Source organism: Heptranchias perlo, chromosome X (assembly GCF_035084215.1).
Source record: "Heptranchias perlo isolate sHepPer1 chromosome X, sHepPer1.hap1, whole genome shotgun sequence".
In the NCBI taxonomy this organism is placed as follows: domain Eukaryota; kingdom Metazoa; phylum Chordata; class Chondrichthyes; order Hexanchiformes; family Hexanchidae; genus Heptranchias; species Heptranchias perlo.
This window is the reverse complement of record NC_090370.1, coordinates 1692637-1716072: the sequence shown is the minus strand read 5'-3', so window position 1 is coordinate 1716072 and position 23436 is coordinate 1692637. Positions and strand designations below refer to the sequence as shown.

The 23436-nt window shown below is 55.6% G+C and overlaps 1 protein-coding gene across 1 annotated transcript in view; it reads left to right on the top strand.

Annotated features, from left to right (window-relative positions):
• Positions 1 to 23436, top strand: part of LOC137306883 (rho GTPase-activating protein 15-like) — a 71586-nt gene that overhangs the window by 30481 nt on the left and 17669 nt on the right. The window contains exons 7-11 of the mRNA XM_067976272.1: positions 570 to 657; positions 6149 to 6241; positions 13127 to 13225; positions 14055 to 14190; positions 17066 to 17342. Of these exons, the coding sequence (XP_067832373.1) occupies positions 570 to 657; positions 6149 to 6241; positions 13127 to 13225; positions 14055 to 14190; positions 17066 to 17342 (693 nt within the window). The remainder of the gene's footprint in view (positions 1 to 569; positions 658 to 6148; positions 6242 to 13126; positions 13226 to 14054; positions 14191 to 17065; positions 17343 to 23436) is intronic.

Here is a 23436-nt window from a genome sequence, read left to right as displayed (position 1 = left end):
TGGATGTGCCGTCTTTCGGATGAGACCGTAAACCGAGGCCCCGTCTGCCCTCTAGGGTAGACGTAAAAGATCCCAAGGTCAAGGTTTTGAAGTCGATCAGGGGAGTTTCTCCCCGGTGTCCCGGGGCCAATATTTATCCCTCAACCATCATCACTAAAACAGATTATCTGGTCATCATCACGTTGCTGTTTGTGGGATCTTGCTGTGCACAAATTGGCTGCATTACAACAGTGACTACACTTCAGTAAAAGTCCTTCATTGGCTGTAAAGCGCTTTGGGATGTCCTGAGGTTGTGAAAGGCGCTGGATAAATGCAAGTCTGTCTCTTTCTGTCTCTTTCTGTCTCTTTCCCTCTCTTTCTTTCCCTTTCCCTCTCTTTCTTTCTCTTTCCCTCTCTTTTTCTTTCTCTTTCCCTCTCTTTCTTTCTCTTTCTCTCGATTCGGGACCACTCTGGGCGTTGCCACCTACCCATCAGCGGAGGCTCGGGGAGTTGGCTTGTTAGGACAGCTGCAGTACGAGCACGCCCGTGTCTTTCACCCTAACCTGCGGTTGTGTGTCTCCCTCCCTCAGGAAGAACTGGAGTAGCTCGTGGGTGGTACTGGCTGGGAACAGCCTGGCTTTTTACAAAGAGGCCAAAGCCCAGGCTGCTGGCACCAAGGTGAGTACCTCAGAGTCCGGGTGCCTATGTGTAGCGTCCCATTGAAGTAAAAAGTCCGATATCGTCTAACCTGTTCGAGTCCAGGTGCCATTTTCAGATGTATAAATACTGTTCTTTTAAAAATATGGAATCCTACAGCACAAGAGAAGGCCGTTCGGCCCATTGTTCCTGTGCCGGCTCTTTGAAAAAGCTCTCCAATGTGCCCCACTCCTCCCCTGCCCCCCTCATCTCCCCCTCTGGCTCTCTTGCCAATTACTTTAATTCTGTGTCCTCTGGTTACCGACCCTCCTGCCACTGGAAACAGCTCGCAAATATTCTTTGCACCAAAACAGCGAGGGGTGGGGGGATCACACAGCGCACCGATTGCAATTCAATCAGGGGCAATATTAGCAAGCTACCCTGCATTTTGATGCTTTCCAGGTTACCATATTGTCACAGGAGATATTTAACTAATTGAGACCAGTAACCCACAGGAAAAATCACATTTAACCAAACCGCTTGCATGTTCTACACTTGCACGGTTTGGCATGGTTAATCTGCTCAGAGGGTAAACAGAGTATCTGATGGAAATAGCACTGTCTTATAGTTGCTTATTCACACATGCCCCGCTCCCCTCCTCAGATTTTACTTTCAGCATTGGCACAAGGGAGCCTTTTTGGCAAGCCGCCTAAGACCACACTCGGGGCACTGTGCGCAGTTCTGGTCTCCATATACCTTGGTTAGACCACACTTGGAGCACTGTGCACAGTTCTGGTCTCCATATACCTTGGTTAGACCACACTTGGAGCACTCGGCACAGTTCTGGTCTCCATATACCTTGGTTAGACCACACTTGGAGCATTCGGCACAGTTCTGGTCTCCATATACCTTGGTTAGACCACACTTGGAGCACTGTGCACAGTTCTGGTCTCCGTATACCTTGGTTAGACCACACTTGGAGCACTGTGCACAGTTCTGGTCTCCGTATACCTTGGTTAGACCACACTTGGAGCACTGTGCACAGTTCTGGTCACCATATACCTTGGTTAGACCACACTTGGAGCACTGTGCGCAGGTCTGGTCTCCGTGTACCTTGGTTGGACCACACTCGGAGCACTGTGCGCAGTTCTGGTCTCCATATACCTTGGTTAGACCACACTTGGAGCACTGTGCACAGTTCTGGTCTCCGTATACCTTGGTTAGACCACACTTGGAGCACTGTGTACAGTTCTGGTCACCATATACCTTAGTTGGACCACACTTGGAGCACTGTGCGCAGTTCTGGTCTCCGTATACCTTGGTTAGACCACACTTGGAGCACTGTGCACAGTTCTGGTCTCCATATTATAAAAAGGATATAGAGGCATTGGAGAAGGTGCAAACAAAGATTCACAAGGATGATACCAGAGCTGAGAGGTTATAACTATCAGGAAAGGCTGAACAGGCTGGGGCTCTTTTCTCTAGAAAAGAGAAGGCTGAGGGGTGACCTGATAGAGGCCTTTAAAATTATGAAGGAGTTCGATAGGGTAGATGTAGAGAAGATGTTTCCACTTGCGGGGGAGACCAGAATTCGGAGGTCATAAATATAAGATAGTCACTAATAAATCCAATAGAGAATTCAGGAGAAACTTCTTTACCCAGAGAGAATGGTGAGAATGTGGAACTCGCTACCATAAGACCATAAGAGATAGGAGCAGGAGTAGGCCATTCGGCCCCTCGAGCCTGCTCCGCCATTTAATGAGATCATGGCTGATCTGATTTTTACCTCAACTCCACTTTCCTGCCCTTTCCCCATATCCTTTGACTCCCTTGCTGATCAAAAATTTGTCTAACTCAGCCTTGAATGTATTCAATGACTCAGCCTCCACAGCTTTTTGGGGTAAAGAATTCCAAAGATTCACGACCCTCTGGGAGAAGAAATTCCTTCTCATTTCCGTCTTAAACGGGCGACCCCTTATTCTCAGACTATGCCCCCTAGTTTTAGATTCCCCCCATGAGGGGTAACATCCTCTCAGCATCTGCCCTATCGAGTCCCCTCAGAATCTTGTATGTTTCAATAAGATCTCCTCTCATTCTTCTAAACTCCAATGAGTATAGACCCAACCTGTTCAGTCTTTCCTCATAAGACAACCCTTCCATACCCAGAATCAACCAAGTGAACCTTCTCTGAACTGCCTCCAATCGAAGTATGTCCTTCCTTAAATAAGGGCACCAGAACTGTACGCAGTACTCCAGGTGTGGTCTCACCAGCACCCTGTACAGATGTAGCATGACTTCCCTGCTTTTGTACTCCATCCCCCTAGAAATAAAGGCCAATATTGCGTTTGCCTTCCTGATTACCTGCTGCCACCTGTATGTTGACTTTTTGTGTTTCATGCACGAGGACACCCAGATCCCTCAGTACCGCAGCATTTTGTAATATTTCTCCATTCAAATAATATTTAGCATTTTTATATTTCCTCCCAAAGTGGATGACTTCACATTTTCCCACATTATATTCCATCTGCCAAATTTTTGCCCATTTACTTAACCTGTCAATATCCCTTTGCAGACACTTTGTGTCCTCATCGTAACTTGCTTTTCCACCTATCTTTGTATCATCAGCAAATTTGGCCACAAGACACTCTGATCCTTCATCCAAGTCATTGATATATATTGTAAATAGCTGAGGCCCCAGCACTGAGCCCTGCGGCACCCCACTAGTTACAGATTGCCATTTTGAAAATGACCCTTTTATCCCGACTCTTCGTTTTCTGTTAGTTAGCCAATCCTCTATCCATGCCAGTATATTACCCCCAACACCGTGAGCTCTTATCTTGTGCGGTAATCTTTTATGTGGCACCTTATCGAATGCCTTTTGGAAATCCAAATATACTGCATCCATTGGTTCCCCTTTATCCACCCTGCCCGTTACTTCCTCAAAGAACTCTAATAAATTTGTCAGGCATGATTTCCCCTTCATAAACCACGTTGACTCTCCTTGATTGTATTATGAGTCTCCAAATGTCCTGCTACTACTTCCTTAATAACGTGTGCGGTTTTCCAATCCGCTGGGACCTTTCCAGAATCTAGTGAATTCTGGAAGATTACAACCAATGCCAATATCTCTGTAGCCACTTCCTTTAAGACCCTCGGATGCAAGCCATCAGGTCCAGGGGACTTGTCAGCCTATGGACCCATTAGTTCACCTAGTATTTTTTCTCTAGTGATCGTGATTGTTTTTAGTTCCTCCCTCCCCTTTGCCTCTTGATTTTCTACTATTATTGGTATGTTATTAGTGTCTTCTACTGTGAAGACAGATACAAAATATCTGTTCAATTCCTCTGCCTTTTCCTTGTTTCCATTATTATTTCCCCAGTCTCATCCTCTCGGGGACCAATGTTTACTTTAGCTACCCTCTTCCTTTTTATATACTTGTCGAAGCTTTTACTGTCAGTTTTTATATTTCTTGCTAGTTTACTCTCATAATTTATTTTCTCCCTCTTTATTATTCTTTCAGTCATCCTTTGCTGGTTTTTAAAGTTTTCCCAATCTTCGGGCTTACCAGTAATCTTTGCCGTGTTGTATGCTTTTTCTTTTAACCTGATACCATCCTTGACTTCTTTAGTTAGCCATGGTTGGTTCACCGTTTTTATGGAGTCTTTCCTCCTCACAGGGATATATTTTTGTTGCGAGTCATAAAATATCTTTTTAAATGTTTGCCACTGCTTATCCACCATCATACCATCTAATCTGTTTACCCAGTCCACTTTAGCCAATTCCACCCTCATTCCTTTATAATTGCCCTTATTTAAGTTTAATACAGTAGTTTCAGACCCAAGATCCTCGCTCTCAAACTGGATGTGAAATTCTATCATGTTATGATCACTGCTTCCCAAGGGATCCTTTACTTTGAGATCATTAATTAATCCTGTTTCGTTACCCATTACCAGATCCAGAATGGCCTGTTCCCTCGTTGGTTCCCCGACGTATTGGTCTCAGAAACAGTCCCTAATACACTCCATGAACTCCTCTTCAGAGCTACTTTTGCCAATTTGATTTGTCCAATCTATGTGAAAGTTAAAATCGCCCATGATTATTGCATTACCTTTTTTACAAGCCCCCCTTATTTCCTGATTAATATTTTGCCCTACAGTGTAGCTACTGTTAGGGGGCCTCTATACTACTCCCACCAGTGATTTCTTTCCCTTGCTATTTCTTACCTCCACCCAAATTGATTCGACATCTTGATCTTCTGAGCCGAGATCATTTCTCACTATTATACCAATTTCATTCTTTATTAACAGAGCTACCCCACCACCTTTACCTTTTTTCCTAGCCTTCCAAAATGTTAAATAACCCTGAATATTTAGCTCCCAACCTTGGTCACTTTGCAACCACGTCTCTGTAATGGCCACGAGATCATACCCCATTTGTTTCTATTTGTGCCGTCAATTCATCTATCTTATTACGAATGCTGCGCGCATTCAGATAAAGAACCTTTAATTTTGTCTTTTTACCATTCTTTCCTACCCCGGCCCCATTTGCTCGTGCACTCTTATGTTTGTACGCTCTGTCCCTTCCCGACACACTCTGTTTATCATTCCCCCCATCACTTTCCTGTACTACTTCCTTGTCTTTTCTCTTTATCAATCTAAACTTCGCCCCACCTGAGCTCTCCTCCCCTCCCACCACAAGGATTGGTTGAGGCGAATAGCGTAGATGGATTTAAGGGGAAGCGAGATAAACACATGAGGGAGAAAGGAATAGAAGGATATGGTGATAGGGTGAGATGAAGCAGGGAGGGAGGAGGCTCATGTGGAGCATAAACGCTGGCACGGACCAGTTGGGCCGAACGGCCTGTTTCTGTGCTGTACGTTCCATGTAAGACTGATGCCACCTGTATAATTGGCACTAACCAGAGAGTTTTTAAAACGTTTCAGCCTTGACAAACAGCCTGTACACTTGTCAACAACTGAAAGTTTTGATTGGCGCACGGAGCCCTGTGCGAGCACGCTGGCCACACACCGGGAGTTTTCCTGGACTTGTCCAGGCAATGCGGAGCAGCGGTCAACAAAGCCGCTGGGGATGTTGCATTTACCCGGTCAGAACAGTGGAATACAAGCCCAGGATCAAACCATACAGGGCTCTGGTCAGACCGCACCTGGAGGACTGCGTCCTGGTTATCGAGAAACGAGAGAGGCATTCAGGTGCTGGGGGCAGTGCAGACTAGAGTCACCAGACCAATCCCCCACCAAGGGGTCAAGGGGTCTGAGTTAGGAGAGATCTGGATCCCTAGTTACCCACATGTGCCTAGTGGCTGACGTATTGGCCGAGAGTGGTTTCGGGAACAGTTGCGTGCGGAGGTGGAGGGGACTGTGGGGATGTGTCCCCCCGCGCTCCCCCACACAGCCAGGACGAGTCGAAAATGGCCTCCCCCGTCCCTGTCTATCTCGTGAACTCGATGACTCCACCGTCACAGGGCTGAGCTTCCTTCCGCACCCACTCCCCCTTTTCAATTTTCCCTCCACAGAAACTGGGGAACCGGCCGGAGAGCAGCATGGACCTACGAGGCTCGCTGCTCGAGTGGACGAAGGAGATGTCCAGCAAGAAGAACGTCTTCCGGGTACGTCACTCGAGCTACGGGGCGCGCCCCCTCAAAAACCCCGCCTCTTCGACCAAGCTTTTGGTCGCCTGCCCTAATGGCTCCTCAGGTGGCTCGGTTGTCAGGTTTTGTCTGATAATCGTCCCCCCCGCCCCCCTCCGTGAAGCACCTTGGGATGTTTTGCCACGTCAAAGGCGCCGTACATGAATGCAAGCTGTTGTTCCTGACTTCACGATAACTCACTTGCCATTTATCGCAAGGGGAACGGAATATAAAAGTCGAGATGTTTTGCTGCTGTTGTCCAGGGCATTGGCGAGACCACATCTGGAATACTGTGTGCAGTTTCGGTCTCCTTATTTAAGAAAGGACATAATTGCTTTGGAGGCGGTCCAGGCAAGGTTCACTCGACTGATTCCTGGGATGGGGGGGTTATCTTATGAGGAAAGGTTGGGCCTGTACACACTGGAGTTTAGAAGAATGAGAGGCGATCTTATTGAAACATATAAGATCCTGAGGGGAATTGAAGGGGTCGATGCTGAGAGGATGTTTCCCCTTGTGGGAGAGACTAGAACTCGGGGACACAGTTTAAAAATAAGGGGTCTCCCATTTAAGACTGGGACGAGGAGAAATTTTTTCTCTCCAGAGGGTGGTGAGTCTGTGGAACTCCCTTCCCCAGAGAGCGGTGGAGGCAGGGTCATTGAATATTTTTAAGGCTGAGTTAGATAGATTCCCGATTAACAAGGGAGTCAAAGGTTATAGCAGGTAGATGGGAAAGTAGGGTTGAGGTCACAATCAGATCAGCCATGATCTTATCAAATGGCAGAGCAGGCCCGAGGGGCCGAGTGGCCTACTCCTGCTCTTAATTCGTATGTTCGTATGTTTTGTTTGGACATGTAACCGTGACATGGTGCTGATGCGTAGAAAAGTATCATTCCCTCTTCACAGATCGTGGGATTTGCAAGAGTTTCCCCTCCCTGCATAGGAAACAAGAGGCAGCCATGGCAGCTGGGCTATCCCAGCATGCACAGCAGCGGTGAAAGCCCTCTATTAAAAGTACAGAGCCCGTGGATTTTAATGGAGGGATTTCACCACTGCGGTTAACGATGGGAAAGCAATCCCTCCATGACAGCCTCTCGCTCGCTGGCGATCGGAAACAGTTGGGTACTGGCCGTCCGACAGTGCGGCGCTCCCTCAGTACTGACCCTCCGACAGTGCGGCGCTCCCTCAGTACTGACCCTCCGACAGTGCGGCGCTCCCTCAGTACTGACCCTCCGACAGTGCGGCGCTCCCTCAGCACTGACCCTCCGACAGTGCGGCGCTCCCTCAGCACTGACCCTCCGACAGTGCGGCGCTCCCTCAGCACTGACCCTCCGACAGTGCGGCGCTCCCTCAGTACTGACCCTCCGACAGTGCAGCGCTCCCTCAGTACTGACCCTCCGACAGTGCAGCGCTCCCTCAGTACTGACCCTCCAACAGTGCGGCGCTCCCTCAGTACTGACCCTCCAACAGTGCTGCGCTCCCTCAGTACTGCCCCTCCGACAGTGCGGCGCTCCCTCGGTACTGCCCCTCCGACAGTGCGGCGCTCCCTCGGTACTGCCCCTCCGACAGTGCGGCGCTCCCTCGGTACTGCCCCTCCGACAGTGCGGCGCTCCCTCGGTACTGACCCTCCGACAGTGCGGCGCTCCCTCGGTACTGACCCTCCGACAGTGCGGCGCTCCCTCGGTACTGACCCTCCGACAGTGCGGCGCTCCCTCGGTACTGCCCCTCCGAACGGAGATCACAGCCTCTCGTATCGGCCCCCTACCTAAATGCCAGAGGGGAGGAGAAGGTTTGGAGCTGCAGGTTTGTACAGTTTGCAGCTTCCGGCACCTCTGTGCTCTCAGACGGGGGGTGAACCGGCATTGGTTCAAACCCTCCTGACCCTCTCTTCGATTCCCCAGGCCATCTATACCCTAGCTGAGCAATAATAACCCTTATCAAAACGTGTGGCTCAGCAGGTAGCTCCCTCTCGCTCTCTCGCCTCTGAGCCAGAAGTGCGTGAGTTCGAGCTCCCACTCATGAGATTTGATCCCCATAATCCAGGCCGACACTCCTGGTGCAGTACTGAGGGAGTGCCGCACTGTCGGAGGGGCAGTACTGAGGGAGCGCCGCACTGTCGGAGGGGCAGTACTGAGGGAGCGCCGCACTGTCGGAGGGGCAGTACTGAGGGAGCGCCGCACTGTCGGAGGGGCAGCACTGAGGGAGCGCCGCACTGTCGGAGGGGCAGTACTGAGAGAGCGCCGCACTGTCGGAGGGGCAGTACTGAGGGAGCGCCGCACTGTCGGAGGGGCAGTACTGAGGGAGCGCCGCACTGTCGGAGGGGCAGCACTGAGGGAGCGCCGCACTGTCGGAGGGGCAGCACTGAGGGAGCGCCGCACTGTCGGAGGGGCAGTACTGAGGGAGTGCCGCACTGTCGGAGGGGCAGTACTGAGGGAGCGCCGCACTGTCGGAGGGGCAGTACTGAGGGAGCGCCGCACTGTCGGAGGGGCAGTACTGAGGGAGCGCCGCACTGTCGGAGGGGCAGTACTGAGGGAGCGCCGCACTGTCGGAGGGGCAGTACTGAGGGAGCGCCGCACTGTCGGAGGGGCAGTACTGAGGGAGCGCCGCACTGTCGGAGGGGCAGTACTGAGGGAGCGCCGCACTGTGGGAGGGTCAGTACTGAGGGAGCGCCGCACAGTCGGAGGGTCAGTACTGAGAGAGCGCCGCACTGTCGGTGGGTCAGTACTGAGGGAGCGCCGCACTGTCGGAGGGGCAGTACTGAGGGAGCGCCGCACTGTTGGAGGGGCAGTACTGAGGGAGCGCCGCACTGTCGGAGGGGCAGTACTGAGGGAGCGCCGCACTGTGGGAGGGTCAGTACTGAGGGAGCGCCGCACAGTCGGAGGGTCAGTACTGAGAGAGCGCCGCACTGTCGGAGGGGCAGCACTGAGGGAGCGCCGCACTGTCGGAGGGTCAGTACTGAGGGAGCGCTGCACTGTCGGAGGGGCAGTACTGAGGGAGCGCCGCACTGTCGGAGGGGCAGTACTGAGGGAACGCCGCACCGTCAGAAGGTCAGTACTGAGGGAGCGCCGCACTGTCGGAGGGTCAGTACTGAGGGAACGCCGCATTGTCGGAGGGTCAGTACTGAGGGAACGCCGCACTGCCAGAGGTGCCGTCTTTCGGATGAGACGTTAAACCGAGGCCCCGTCTGCCCTCTCAGGTTGACGTGAAAAGATCCCACGGCCACTATTTTGAAGAAGAGCAGGGGGGAGTTCTCCCCGGTGTCCTGGGGCCAATATTTATCCCTCAACGAACATCACTAAAAAAACAGATGATCTGGTCATTTATCACATTGCTGTGTGTTGGATCTTGCTGTGCCCAAATTGTCTGCCGTGTTTCCTACACTACAACAGTGACCACACTTCAAAAAAAAGTACTTCATTGTCTGTAAAGCGCTTTGGGACGTCCTGAGGTGGTGAAAGGCGCGGGATAATTACAAGTTGTTCTTTACAAATATCTGAGCCCGGGGATCCCCACAGTCAACGCTCCCGTCCAAGTCTTCACTTGCACCATGAGAACAGCCCCCCCCCGGTGGAGACTCTCCCATCGCATCCAGCGGCACGAGGCTGAGCGGCTACCTGGGCAAAGACCAACGGTGCGCTGTGCGGAAGTCCCCCCTCAGCTTGCTGCCTTCCTCTCCTGAAGGGGCTGCCTCATGCTGCGCCACCGTTCCACTGGCTGCTCTCCTGTACCTCGCCCAGTTGGTGGTTTTCGACCATGTGGGTCTTAATTGTGGGCAGTAGGTCATGGGAGGAGGTTACAGAGTAGCCCAAACCTGTGCAGACAGACAAGCGCGCGCGCGCGCACACGTGTACGCACACAAACACACGCACGTGGACATGCACATGGACACACATACACACAAACACACACACACAAACACGCATATAGACACACACACACATATAGACACACACACACACGCACGCACGCATATAGACACACACACACGCACGCATATAGACACACACACGCACGCATATAGACACACACACGCACGCATATAGACACACACACGCACGCATATAGACACACACACGCACGCATATAGACACACACGCATATAGACACGCATATAGACACACATGCACATACACACACGCACGCATATAGACACACATACACACACGCACGCATATAGACACACACATACACACGCACGCATATAGACACACACACGCACGCATATAGACACACACACGCACGCATATAGACACACACGCACGCATATAGACACACACACGCACGCATATAGACACACACACGCACGCATATAGACACACACGCATATAGACACGCATATAGACACACATGCACATACACACACGCACGCATATAGACGCACATACACACACGCACGCATATAGACACACACATACACACACGCACGCATATAGACACACACATACACACACGCATATAGACACATACACACACACACGCATATAGACACACACATACACACACGCACGCATATAGACACACACATACACACACACGCATATAGACACATACACACACGCACGCATATAGACACACACACACGCACGCATATAGACACACGCACGCATATAGACACACACACACGCACGCATATAGACACACACACACACGCATATAGACACACACACGCATATAGACACACACACACACACACACACACACGCACGCATATAGACACACGCACGCATATAGACACACACACACGCACGCATATAGACACACGCACGCATATAGACGCACACGCACGCATATAGACACACACACACACACACACACACACACACATGCATATAGACACACACACGCACGCATATAGACACACACGCACGCATATAGACACACACACACGCATATAGACACACACACACACACGCACGCATATAGACACACGCACGCATATAGACACACGCACGCATATAGACACACGCACGCATATAGACACACGCACATAGACACACACGCACGCATATAGACACACACGCACATAGACACACGCACATACACACGCACGCACATAGACGCACACGCACATATAGACACACACGCACATAGACACACACATATAGACACACACGCACGCATATAGACACACACACATACACACATGCACGCATATAGACGCACATACACACGCACGCATATAGACACACATGCACGCATATAGACACACACACACACGCACGCATATAGACACACACATACACACACACGCATATAGACACACACATACACACACGCACGCATATAGACACACACACACGCACGCATATAGACACACACACACACGCATATAGACACACACACGCATATAGACACACACACACACACACACACACGCACGCATATAGACACACGCACGCATATAGACACACACACACGCACGCATATAGACACACGCACGCATATAGACGCACACGCACGCATATAGACACACACACACACACACACACACACACATGCATATAGACACACACACGCACGCATATAGACACACACGCACGCATATAGACACACACACACGCATATAGACACACACACACACACGCACGCATATAGACACACGCACGCATATAGACACACGCACGCATATAGACACACGCACATAGACACACACGCACGCATATAGACACACACGCACATAGACACACGCACATACACACGCACGCACATAGACGCACACGCACATATAGACACACACGCACATAGACACACACATATAGACACACACGCACGCATATAGACACACACACACATACACACATGCACGCATATAGACGCACATACACACGCACGCATATAGACACACATGCACGCATATAGACACACACACACACGCACGCATATAGACACACACATACACACACACGCATATAGACACACACATACACACACGCACGCATATAGACACACACACATACACACACGCATATAGACACATACACACACACACACGCATATAGACACACGCATATAGACACACACACACGCATATAGACACACACACACGCATATAGACACACACACACACGCATATAGACACACACGCGCATATAGACACACACACGCATATAGACACACACACACGCATATAGACACACACACACGCATATAGACACACACACACGCATATAGACACACACACACACGCATATAGACACACACACACACGCATATAGACACACACACACACGCATATAGACACACACACACACGCATATAGACACACACACATATAGACACACACACACGCATATAGACACACACACACGCATATAGACACACACACACGTATATAGACACACACACGCATATAGACACACACACACGCATATAGACACACACACACGCATATAGACACACACACACGCATATACACACACACGCATATAGACACACACACACGCATATAGACACACATATACACACACAAGTGTATGCACACAAACACACGCACGTGTATGCACACAAACACACGCACGTGTACGCATGTGGACGTGCACATAGACACACAAACACATACAGCAACACGTGCATACGCACAATCACATATGAACACACACCTACGCGCACGCACAAGTGTGCACATACACACACAGACATAGACACACTTCCATGTGCACAAACACACTTACGCGCGCACAAACACACGTACGCGCGCACAAGCAGAGCTTTTCAGCACGACCTGTGTCCTCGATGCCCTTCGCCGGGTGACGAGAAGTGGAAAAGAGCTCCCTTGCCCAACATAAGCTTTCCTTTCCCCCCCCCCCCGCCCCTCCTCCCCGCCCCCGGAAAAGCAATTAAAATGTATTCTTTGTTCCCGACGCACAGCTCCGGACCATTACTGGGAACGAGTTCCTGCTCCAGGCTGAAAACGAAGATTACATTAGCGACTGGTACAAGACCATTAAGAACGTTATTGAGACCTTGGTAAGTAGTACATTTTGTTTATCAATCTGTAAGTAGAGGCATGGAGGACAAAAGCAAAGGAGTTATGATAAACCCTTCATAAATCACTGGTCAGGCCTAGGCTGGAGTATTGTGTCCAATTCTGGGCACCGCACTTTAGGAAGGATGTCCAGGCCCTCAGAGAGGGTGCGGAGGAGATTTACCAGAACGGTACCAGGGATGAGAGACCTCAGTTATGCGGAGAGACTGGAGAAGCTGGGATTGTTCTCCTTAGAGCAGAGAAGGTTAAGGGGGAGATTTAATAGAGGTGATCAAAATCACGAGGGGTTTTGATGGAGTCAATGGGGAGAAACTGTTTCCAGTGGCAGGAGTGTCGGTAACCAGAGGACACAGATTTAAGCTAATTGGCAAAAGAACCAGAGGGGGAGATGAGGAGAATGTTTTTTTACGCAGCGAGTTGTGATGATCTGGAACGCGCTGCCTGAAAGGGCGGTGGAAGCAGATTCAATAGTAACTTTCAAAAAGGAATTGGATAAATAATTGAAAAGGGAAAATTTGCAGGGCTACGGGGAAAGAGCAGAGGGAGAGCAGGATTAACTCTTTCAAAGAGCCGGCACAGGCACGATGGGCCGAACGGCCTCTTTCTGTGCTGTGAGATTCCATCGAAAATGGGGTGGGAAAAAAATAGAACTAATTTTTTTGTACCCAGATCCGATACGTTTTGCAAAAACTCCAGTGAAAGCGGGGAGGGACTGAGGCTCGATTGGGAGGGGGCAGGGTTTGACTGGCCTCGACGGGCCCAAACAGCCTAACCTGTCCTTGCTCCCTTCCCCCCCCCCGGCGTGGACAGGATCGGGAGAACCCACTGGACTATCCGCTGGTGTACGCGCTGCAGAGGAGCGCCAGCTCCGAGCTGCTGGACTGCAGCGGAGAGGAGGACGAGACCCCAGCCAAAGACAAGCCCAAGGACGGCAGGAGAATCTCACGTGAGTCGTGCGGCCGCCTGGGGGCGGGGGGGTGGGGGGAGCGGGGGGAGTCCCCACCTGTCGGACGACATCGGTGTAGCGCCTCCACCCCGAACACCCGCAGAGTGAGACTCGCATTTACACGGTGCCTTTCACCACCTCGGGACGTCCCAAAGCGCTTTTCAGCCAACGGAGTACTTTACTTTCGAAGCGGGGTCACTGTTGTAATGTAGGGAAACGCGGCAGCCGATTTGCGCACAGCAGGATCCCACAAACAGCAATCTGATAATGACCAGATAATCTGTTTCAATGATGTTGGTAGAGGGATACTCCAATCAAACTGGAAGAAGTGTAACATTAAGTAAATCAGTATTTCAGTATTGTGGTCAATTATACAATTAACGTTCTGAGGTACCCATTGGTCTCAGATTGCCTCAAGCGTAGCAGTGGACACCATATGGTCCCTCTCCAAGGCCAGCAGGGTGCAGACAAGACCACAGATGAGAGGCAGGCAGCCAGAGCGAGCCTCTCTGCACGTCCCACACATCTTGACCAGGCCCAGGAGTAGACGCATAAGGACTTCCTCTGTCTCGCCTGTGCCTCCATGTACTGGCTGGCCGAATATCAGGAGTGTGGGATTAAAATGGAGGCAAAAATTGAGGAACAGCCCTTTTAAATAGGAAAATAGGGGCTGCAACCTCTCACATGTGAAATACGGTTCCTTCCAGGCCGCAAAAATTACACGTGGCCTGGGTACCAGTGAAGTGGCTCAAGAGTAGGTTGGATACCACAGCTCCATGCAACACACTCCAACTCGGTACCCTCGGGCCTGCTCTGCCATTTGATAAGATCGCGGCTGACCTGATTGTGACCTCAACCCTACTTTCCCGTCGACCCACTATGACCTTCGACTCCCTTGTTAATCAGGAATCTATCGAACTCACCCTTAAAAATATTCAATGACCCTGCCTCCACCGCTCTCTGGGGAAGGGAGTCCCACAGAGTCACGGCTGGGGGCGCTACGATCAGCCTCCGAGAGCACCGCACCGTTAGAGGGTCAGTACTGAGGGAGCGCCGCACTGTCGGAGGGGCAGTACTGAGGGAGCGCCGCACTGTCGGAGGGGCAGTACTGAGGGAGCGCCGCACTGTCGGAGGGTCAGTACTGAGGGAGCGCCGCACTGTCGGAGGGTCAGGACTGAGGGAGCGCCGCACTGTCGGAGGGTCAGTACTGAGGGAGAGCCGCGCTGTCGGAGGGTCAGTACTGAGGGAGAGCCGCGCTGTCGGAGGGTCAGGACTGAGGGAGCGCCGCACTGTCGGAGGGTCAGTACTGAGGGAGCGCCGCGCTGTCGGAGGGTCAGTACTGAGGGAGCGCCGCGCTGTCGGAGGGTCAGTACTGATGGACCGCCGCGCTGTCGGAGGGTCAGTACTGAGGGAGCGCCGCACTGTCGGAGGGTCAGTACTGAGGGAGCGCCGCGCTGTCGGAGGGTCAGTACTGAGGGAGCGCCGCGCTGTCGGAGGGTCAGTACTGAGGGAGAGCCGCGCTGTCGGAGGGTCAGGACTGAGGGAGCGCCGCACTGTCGGAGGGTCAGGACTGAGGGAGCGCCGCACTGTCGGAGGGTCAGTACTGAGGGAGAGCCGCGCTGTCGGAGGGTCAGTACTGAGGGAGAGCCGCGCTGTCGGAGGGTCAGGACTGAGGGAGCGCCGCACTGTCGGAGGGTCAGTACTGAGGGAGCGCCGCGCTGTCGGAGGGTCAGTACTGAGGGAGCGCCGCGCTGTCGGAGGGTCAGTACTGATGGACCGCCGCGCTGTCGGAGGGTCAGTACTGAGGGAGCGCCGCACTGTCGGAGGGTCAGTACTGAGGGAGCGCCGCGCTGTCGGAGGGTCAGTACTGAGGGAGCGCCGCGCTGTCGGAGGGTCAGTACTGAGGGAGAGCCGCGCTGTCGGAGGGTCAGGACTGAGGGAGCGCCGCACTGTCGGAGGGTCAGTACTGAGGGAGCGCCGCGCTGTCGGAGGGTCAGTACTGAGGGAGCGCCGCACTGTCGGAGGGTCAGTACTGATGGACCGCCGCGCTGTCGGAGGGTCAGTACTGAGGGAGCGCCGCACTGTCGGAGGGTCAGTACTGATGGACCGCCGCACTGTCGGAGGTTCAGTACTGAGGGAGCGCCGCACTGTCGGAGGGTCAGTACTGAGGGAGCGCCGCACTGTCGGAGGGTCAGCACCGAGGGAACGCCGCACTGTCGGAGGGTCAGTACTGAGGGAGCGCCGCACTGTCGGAGGGTCAGTACTGAGGGAGCGCCGCACTGTCGGAGGGTCAGTACTGAGGGAGCGCCGCACTGTCGGAGGGTCAGTACTGAGGGAGCGCCGCACTGTCGGAGGGGCAGTACTGAGGGAGCGCCGCACTGTCGGAGGGTCAGTACGGAGGGAGCGCCGCACTGTCGGAGGGTCAGTACTGAGGGAGCGCCGCACTGTCGGAGGGTCAGTACTGAGGGAGCGCCGCACTGTCGGAGGGTCAGCACTGAGGGAACGCCGCACTGTCGGAGGGTCAGTACTGAGGGAGCGCCGCACTGTCGGAGGTGCCGTCTTTCGGATGAGACATTAAACCGAGGCCCCGTCTGCCCCTCTCAGGTGGATGTAAAAGATCCCACGGCCACTATTTTGAAGAAGAGCAGGGGGGAGTTCTCCCCGGTGTCCTGGGGCCGATATTTATCCCTCAACCAACATCACTAAAAAAACAAAAAGCTGACCATTCACCTCGTTGCTGTTGGCGGGATCTCACTGTGCGCAAAATGGCGGCCGCGTTGACCCCCACGTGTCACTGCGAAGCGCTCCCGGAGGCCCAGCCCCCCGCCACCGGCTCCCCGCTTGACGAGCTACTCTGTTTGTTTGCCTTTGCCAGTGCGGCGGATGAACTCGGACAGCTCGGAGAGGAAGAGGGTGAAGAACAGGATCAGGAAATTCATCACCAGGAGGCCGCCGCTCCAGACCCTGCAGGAGAAGGGGCTGATCAAAGGTAATCCGCAGACGGCTCCCCCACATCCGGGGGTTCCAAGGGCCGTACCGCAGTTTAATGAGGAACGAACGCTATCTAATCCCCTCACTCCCCACCCCACCGAGGATGGATCGGCCCAGCGGGTCTCTACGGCCGTGTGTTATCTATCCCCGGCAGGCTTACAGTGCTACTACACGGACTAAGAGGGCCCGCCCTGGGCTGGGGAGAGTGTTGGAAGCACTACGATTAGCCATCGTGGGTTATGGACAGTGTCGGGGTGGGGGGGCTATGATCAGTCTTAGTGGGTTAGGAGCAGTGTCGGAGGGCTGGGAGCAGTGTCGGGGGGGCTACGATCAGTCTCAGAGGGCTGGGAGCAGTGTCGGAGGGGCTACGGTCAGTCTCAGTGGGCTGGGAGCAGTGTCGGAGGGGCTACGGTCAGTCTCAGTGGGCTGGGAGCAGTGTCGGGGGGGCTACGATCAGTCTCAGTGGGCTGGGAGCAGTGTCGGGGGGGCTACGATCAGTCTCAGTGGGCTGGGAGCAGTGTCGGGGGGGGCTACAATCAATCTCAGTGGGCAGGGAGCCGTGTCGGAGGGGCTACGATCAGTCTCAGTGGGCCGTGAGCAGTGTCGGAGGGGCTACGATCAGTCTCATTGGGCTGGGAGCAGTGTCGGAGGGGCTACGATCAGTCTCATTGGGCTGGGAGCAGTGTCGGGGGGGCTACGATCAGTCTCTGGGCTGGGAGCAGTGTCGGGGGGGCTACGGTCAGTCTCAGTGGGCCGTGAGCAGTGTCGGAGGGGCTACGATCAGTCTCATTGGGCTGGGAGCAGTGTCGGAGGGGCTACGATCAGTCTCATTGGGCTGGGAGCAGTGTCGGGGGGGCTACGATCAGTCTCATTGGGCTGGGAGCAGTGTCGGAGGGTCTACGATCAGTCCCTGGGCTGGGAGCAGTGTCGGGGGTGGCTACGGTCAGTCTCAGTGGGTCGTGAGCAGTGTCGGGGGGGCTACGATCAGTCTCAGTGGGCCGTGAGCAGTGTCGGAGGGGCTACGATCAGTCTCATTGGGCTGGGAGCAGTGTCGGAGGGGCTACGATCAGTCTCATTGGGCTGGGAGCAGTGTCGGGGGGGCTACGATCAGTCTCTGGGCTGGGAGCAGTGTCGGGGGGGCTACGGTCAGTCTCAGTGGGCCGTGAGCAGTGTCGGAGGGGCTACGATCAGTCTCATTGGGCTGGGAGCAGTGTCGGAGGGGCTACGATCAGTCTCATTGGGCTGGGAGCAGTGTCGGGGGGGCTACGATCAGTCTCATTGGGCTGGGAGCAGTGTCGGAGGGTCTACGATCAGTCCCTGGGCTGGGAGCAGTGTCGGGGGTGGCTACGGTCAGTCTCAGTGGGCCGTGAGCAGTGTCGGGGGGGCTACGATCAGTCTCAGTGGGCCGTGAGCAGTGTCGGAGGGGCTACGATCAGTCTCAGTGGGCTGGGAGCAGTGTCAGGGGGGGGGCTACGATCAGTCTCAGTGGGCTGGGAGCAGTGTCGGGGGGGCTACGATCAGTCTCATTGGGCTGGGAGCAGTGTCGGAGGGGCTACGATCAGTCTCATTGGGCTGGGAGCAGTGTCGGGGGGGCTACGATCAGTCTCAGTGGGCTGGGAGCAGTGTCGGGGGGGCTACGATCAGTCTCAGTGGGCTGGGAGCAGTGTCGGGGGGGCTACTATCAGTCTCAGTGGGCTGGGAGCAGTGTCGGGGGGGGCTACGATCAGTCTCAGTGGGCTGGGAGCAGTGTCGGAGGGGCTACGATCAGTCTCAGTGGGCTGGGAGCAGTGTCGGAGGGGGCTACGATCAGTCTCAGTGGGCCGTGAGCAGTGTCGGAGGGGCTTACGATCAGTCTCTGGGCTGCGAGCAGTGTCGGAGGGGCTACGATCAGTCTCAGTGGGCTGGAGCAGTGTCGGAGGGGCTACGATCAGTCTCAGTGGGCTGGGAGCAGTGTCAGGGGGTCTACGGTCAGTCTCAGTGGGCCGTGAGCAGTGTCGGGGGGTCTACGATCAGTCTCAGTGGGCTGGGAGCAGTGTCGGGGGGGGGGCTACGATCAGTCTCAGAGGGCTGGGAGCAGTGTCGGGGGGGGGCTACGATCAGTCTCAGAGGGCTGGGAGCAGTGTCGGGGGGCTACGATCAGTCTCAGTCGGCGGGGGAGCAGTTTCGGAGGGTCTACGATCAGTCTCATTGGGCTGGGAGCAGTGTCGGGGGGGCTACGATCAGTCTCAGTGGGCGGGGAGCCGTGTCGGTGGGGGGGGCTACGATCAGTCTCTGGGCTGGGAGCAGTGTCGGGGGGGCTACGATCAGTCTCAGTGGGCTGGGAGCAGTGTCGGGGGGGCTACGATCAGTCTCAGTGGGCTGGGAGCAGTGTCGAGGGGCTACGATCAGTCTCAGTGGGCTGGAGCAGTGTCGGGGGTCTACGATCAGTCTCAGTGGGCTGGAGCAGTGTCCGGGGTGGTCTACGATCAGTCTCAGTGGGCTGGGAGCAGTGTCGGGGGGTCTACGATCAGTCTCAGTGGGCTGGGAGCAGTGTCGGGGGGTCTACGATCAGTCTCAGTGGGCGGGGAGCAGTGTCGGGGGGCTACGATCAGTCTCAGTGGGCTGGGAGCAGTGTCTGAGGGGCTACGATCAGTCTCAGTGGGCTGGGAGCAGTGTCGGGGGCTACGATCAGTCTCAGTGGGCTGGGAGCAGTGTCGGGGGGTCTACGGTCAGTCTCAGTGGGCTGGGAGCAGTGTCGGGGGGGCTACGATCAGTCTCAGTGGGCTGGGAGCAGTGTCGGGGGGGCTACGATCAGTCTCTGGGCTGGGAGCAGTGTCGGGGGGTCTACGGTCAGTCTCAGTGGGCTGGGAGCAGTGTCGGAGGGGCTAACGATCGGTCTCAGTGGGCTGGGAGCAGTGTCGGAGGGGCTACGGTCAGTCCTCAGTGGGCTGGAGCAGTGTCGGGGGGCTACGATCAGTCTCAGTGGGCTGGGAGCAGTGTCGGGGGGGCTACGATCAGTGTCAGTGGGCTGGGAGCAATGTCGGAGGGGCTACGATCAGTCTCTGGGCTGGGAGCAGTGTCGGGGGGCTACGGTCAGTCTCAGTGGGCTGGGAGCAATGTCGGAGGGTCTACGATCAGTCTCAGTGGGCTGGGAGCAGTGTCGGGGGGCTACGATCAGTCTCTGGGCTGGGAGCAGTGTCGGGGGGGGGGGCTACGATCAGTCTCAGAGGGCTGGAGCAGTGTCGGGGGGCTACGATCAGTCTCAGTGGGCTGGAGCAGTGTCGGAGGGGCTACGATCAGTCTCAGAGGGCTGGGAGCAGTGTCGGGGGGCTACGATCAGCCTCAGTGGGCTGGGAGCAGTGTCGGAGGGGCTCTGATCAGTCTCAGAGGGCCGTGAGCAGTGTCGGAGGGGCTACGATCAGTCTCATTGGGCTGGGAGCAGTGTCAGGAGGGGCTACGATCAGTCTCATTGGGCTGGGAGCAGTGTCGGGGGGGCTACGATCAGTCTCATTGGGCTGGAGCAGTGTCGGAGGTCTACGATCAGTCCCTGGGCTCGGGAGCAGTGTCGGGGGTGGCTACGGTCAGTCTCAGTGGGCCGTGATCAGTGTCGGGGGGGCTACGATCAGTCTCAGTGGGCCGTGAGCAGTGTCGGAGGGGCTACGATCAGTCTCAGTGGGCTGGGAGCAGTGTCAGGGGGGGGGCTACGATCAGTCTCAGTGGGCTGGAGCAGTGTCGGGGGGCTACGATCAGTCTCATTGGGCATGGGAGCAGTGTCGGAGGGGCTACGATCAGTCTATTGGGCTGGGAGCAGTGTCGGGGGGGCTACGATCAGTCTCAGTGGGCTGGGAGCAGTGTCGGGGGGCTACGATCAGTCTCAGTGGGCTGGGAGCAGTGTCGGGGGGGCTACTATCAGTCTCAGTGGGCTGGAGCAGTGTCGGGGGGGCTACGATCAGTCTCAGTGGGCTGGGAGCAGTGTCGGAGGGGGCTACGACAGTCTCAGTGGGCTGGGAGCAGTGTCGGAGGGGGCTACGATCAGTCTCAGTGGGCCGTGAGCAGTGTCGGAGGGGCTACGATCAGTCTCTGGGCTGCGAGCAGTGTCGGAGGGGCTACGATCAGTCTCAGTGGGCTGGGAGCAGTGTCGGAGGGGCTACGATCAGTCTCAGTGGGGCTGGGAGCAGTGTCGGGGGGGTCTACGGTCAGTCTCAGTGGGCCCTGTGAGCAGTGTCGGGGGGTCTACGATCAGTCTCAGTGGGCTGGGAGCAGTGTCGGGGGGGGGCTACGATCAGTCTCAGAGGGCTGGGAGCAGTGTCGGGGGGGGGCTTACGATCAGTCTCAGAGGGCTGGGAGCAGTGTCGGGGGGCTAACGATCAGTCTCAGTCGGCGGGGAGCAGTTTCGGAGGGTCTACGATCAGTCTCATTGGGCTGGGAGCAGTGTCGGGGGGGCTACCGATCAGTCTCAGTGGGCGGGGAGCCGTGTCGGTGGGGGGGCTACGATCAGTCTCTGGGCTGGGAGCAGTGTCGGGGGGGCTACGATCAGTCTCAGTGGCTGGGAGCAGTGTCGGGGGGTGCTACGATCAGTCTCAGTGGGCTGGGAGCAGTGTCGGAGGGGGCTACGATCAGTCTCAGTGGGCTGGGAGCAGTGTCGGGGGTCTACGATCAGTCTCAGTGGGCTGGGAGCAGTGTCGGGGGGTCTACGATCAGTCTCAGTGGGCTGGGAGCAGTGTCGGGGGTCTACGATCAGTCTCAGTGGGCTGGGAGCAGTGTCGGGGGGTCTACGATCAGTCTCAGTGGGCGGGGAGCAGTGTCGGGGGGCTACGATCAGTCTCAGTGGGCTGGGAGCAGTGTCTGAGGGGCTACGATCAGTCTCAGTGGGCTGGGGAGCAGTGTCGGAGGGGCTACGATCAGTCTCAGTGGGCTGGGAGCAGTGTCGGGGGGTCTACGGTCAGTCTCAGTGGGCTGGAGCAGTGTCGGGGGGGCTACGATCAGTCTCAGTGGGCTGGGAGCAGTGTCGGGGGGGCTACGATCAGTCTCTGGGCTGGGAGCAGTGTCGGGGGTCTACGGTCAGTCTCAGTGGGCTGGGAGCATTTGTCGGAGGGGCTACGATCGGTCTCAGTGGGCTGGGAGCAGTGTCGGAGGGGCTACGGTCAGTCTCAGTGGGCTGGAGCAGTGTCGGGGGGCTACGATCAGTCTCAGTGGGCTGGGAGCAGTGTGGCGGGGGGGCTACGATCAGTGTCAGTGGGCTGGGAGCAATGTCGGAGGGGCTACGATCAGTCTCTGGGCTGGGAGCAGTGTCGGGGGGGGCTACGGTCAGTCTCAGTTGGCTGGGAGCAATGTCGGAGGGGCTACGATCAGTCTCAGTGGGCTGGGAGCAGTGTCGGAGGGGCTACGATCAGTCTCAGTGGGCTGGGAGCAGTGTCCGGGGGGGCTACGATCAGTCTCTGGGCTGGGAGCAGTGTCGGGGGGGGGGGGGCTACGATCAGTCTCAGAGGCTGGGAGCAGTGTCGGGTGGCTACGATCAGTCTCAGTGGGCTGGGAGCAGTGTCGGAGGGGCTACGATCAGTCTCAGAGGGCTGGGAGCAGTGTCGGGGGCTACGATCAGCCTCAGTGGGCTGGGAGCAGTGTCGGAGGGGCTCTGATCAGTCTCAGAGGGCCGGGAGCAGTGTCGGGGGGGCTATGGTCAGTCTCAGTGGGCTGGAGAGCAGTGTCGGGGGGGCTACGATCAGTCTCAGTGGGCGGGGAGCAGTGTCGGGGGGCTACGATCAGTCTCAGTGGGCTGGGAGCAGTGTCGGGGGGCTACGATCAGTCTCAGTGGGCCGTGAGCAGTGTCGGAGGGGCTACGATCAGTCTCAGTGGGCTGGGAGCAGTGTCGGGGGGGCTACGATCAGTCTCAGTGGGCTGGAGCAGTGTCGAGGGGCTACGATCAGTCTCAGTGGGCTGGGAGCAGTTTCGGAGGGGCTACGATCAGTCTCAGTGGGCTGGGAGCAGTGTCGGAGGGGCTACGATCAGTCTCAGAGGGCTGGGAGCAGTGTCGGGGGGGCTACGATCAGTCTCAGTGGGCTGGGAGCAGTGTCGGGGGGGCTACGATCAGTCTCAGTGGCGGGGAGCAGTGTCGGGGGGGCTACGATCAGTCTCAGTGGGCCGTGAGCAGTGTCGGAGGGGCTACGATCAGTCTCAGTGGGCTGGGAGCAGTGTCGGGGGCTACGATCAGTCTCAGTGGGCTGGGAGCAGTGTCGTGGGGGGCTACGATCAGTCTCAGTGGGCTGGGAGCAGTTTCGA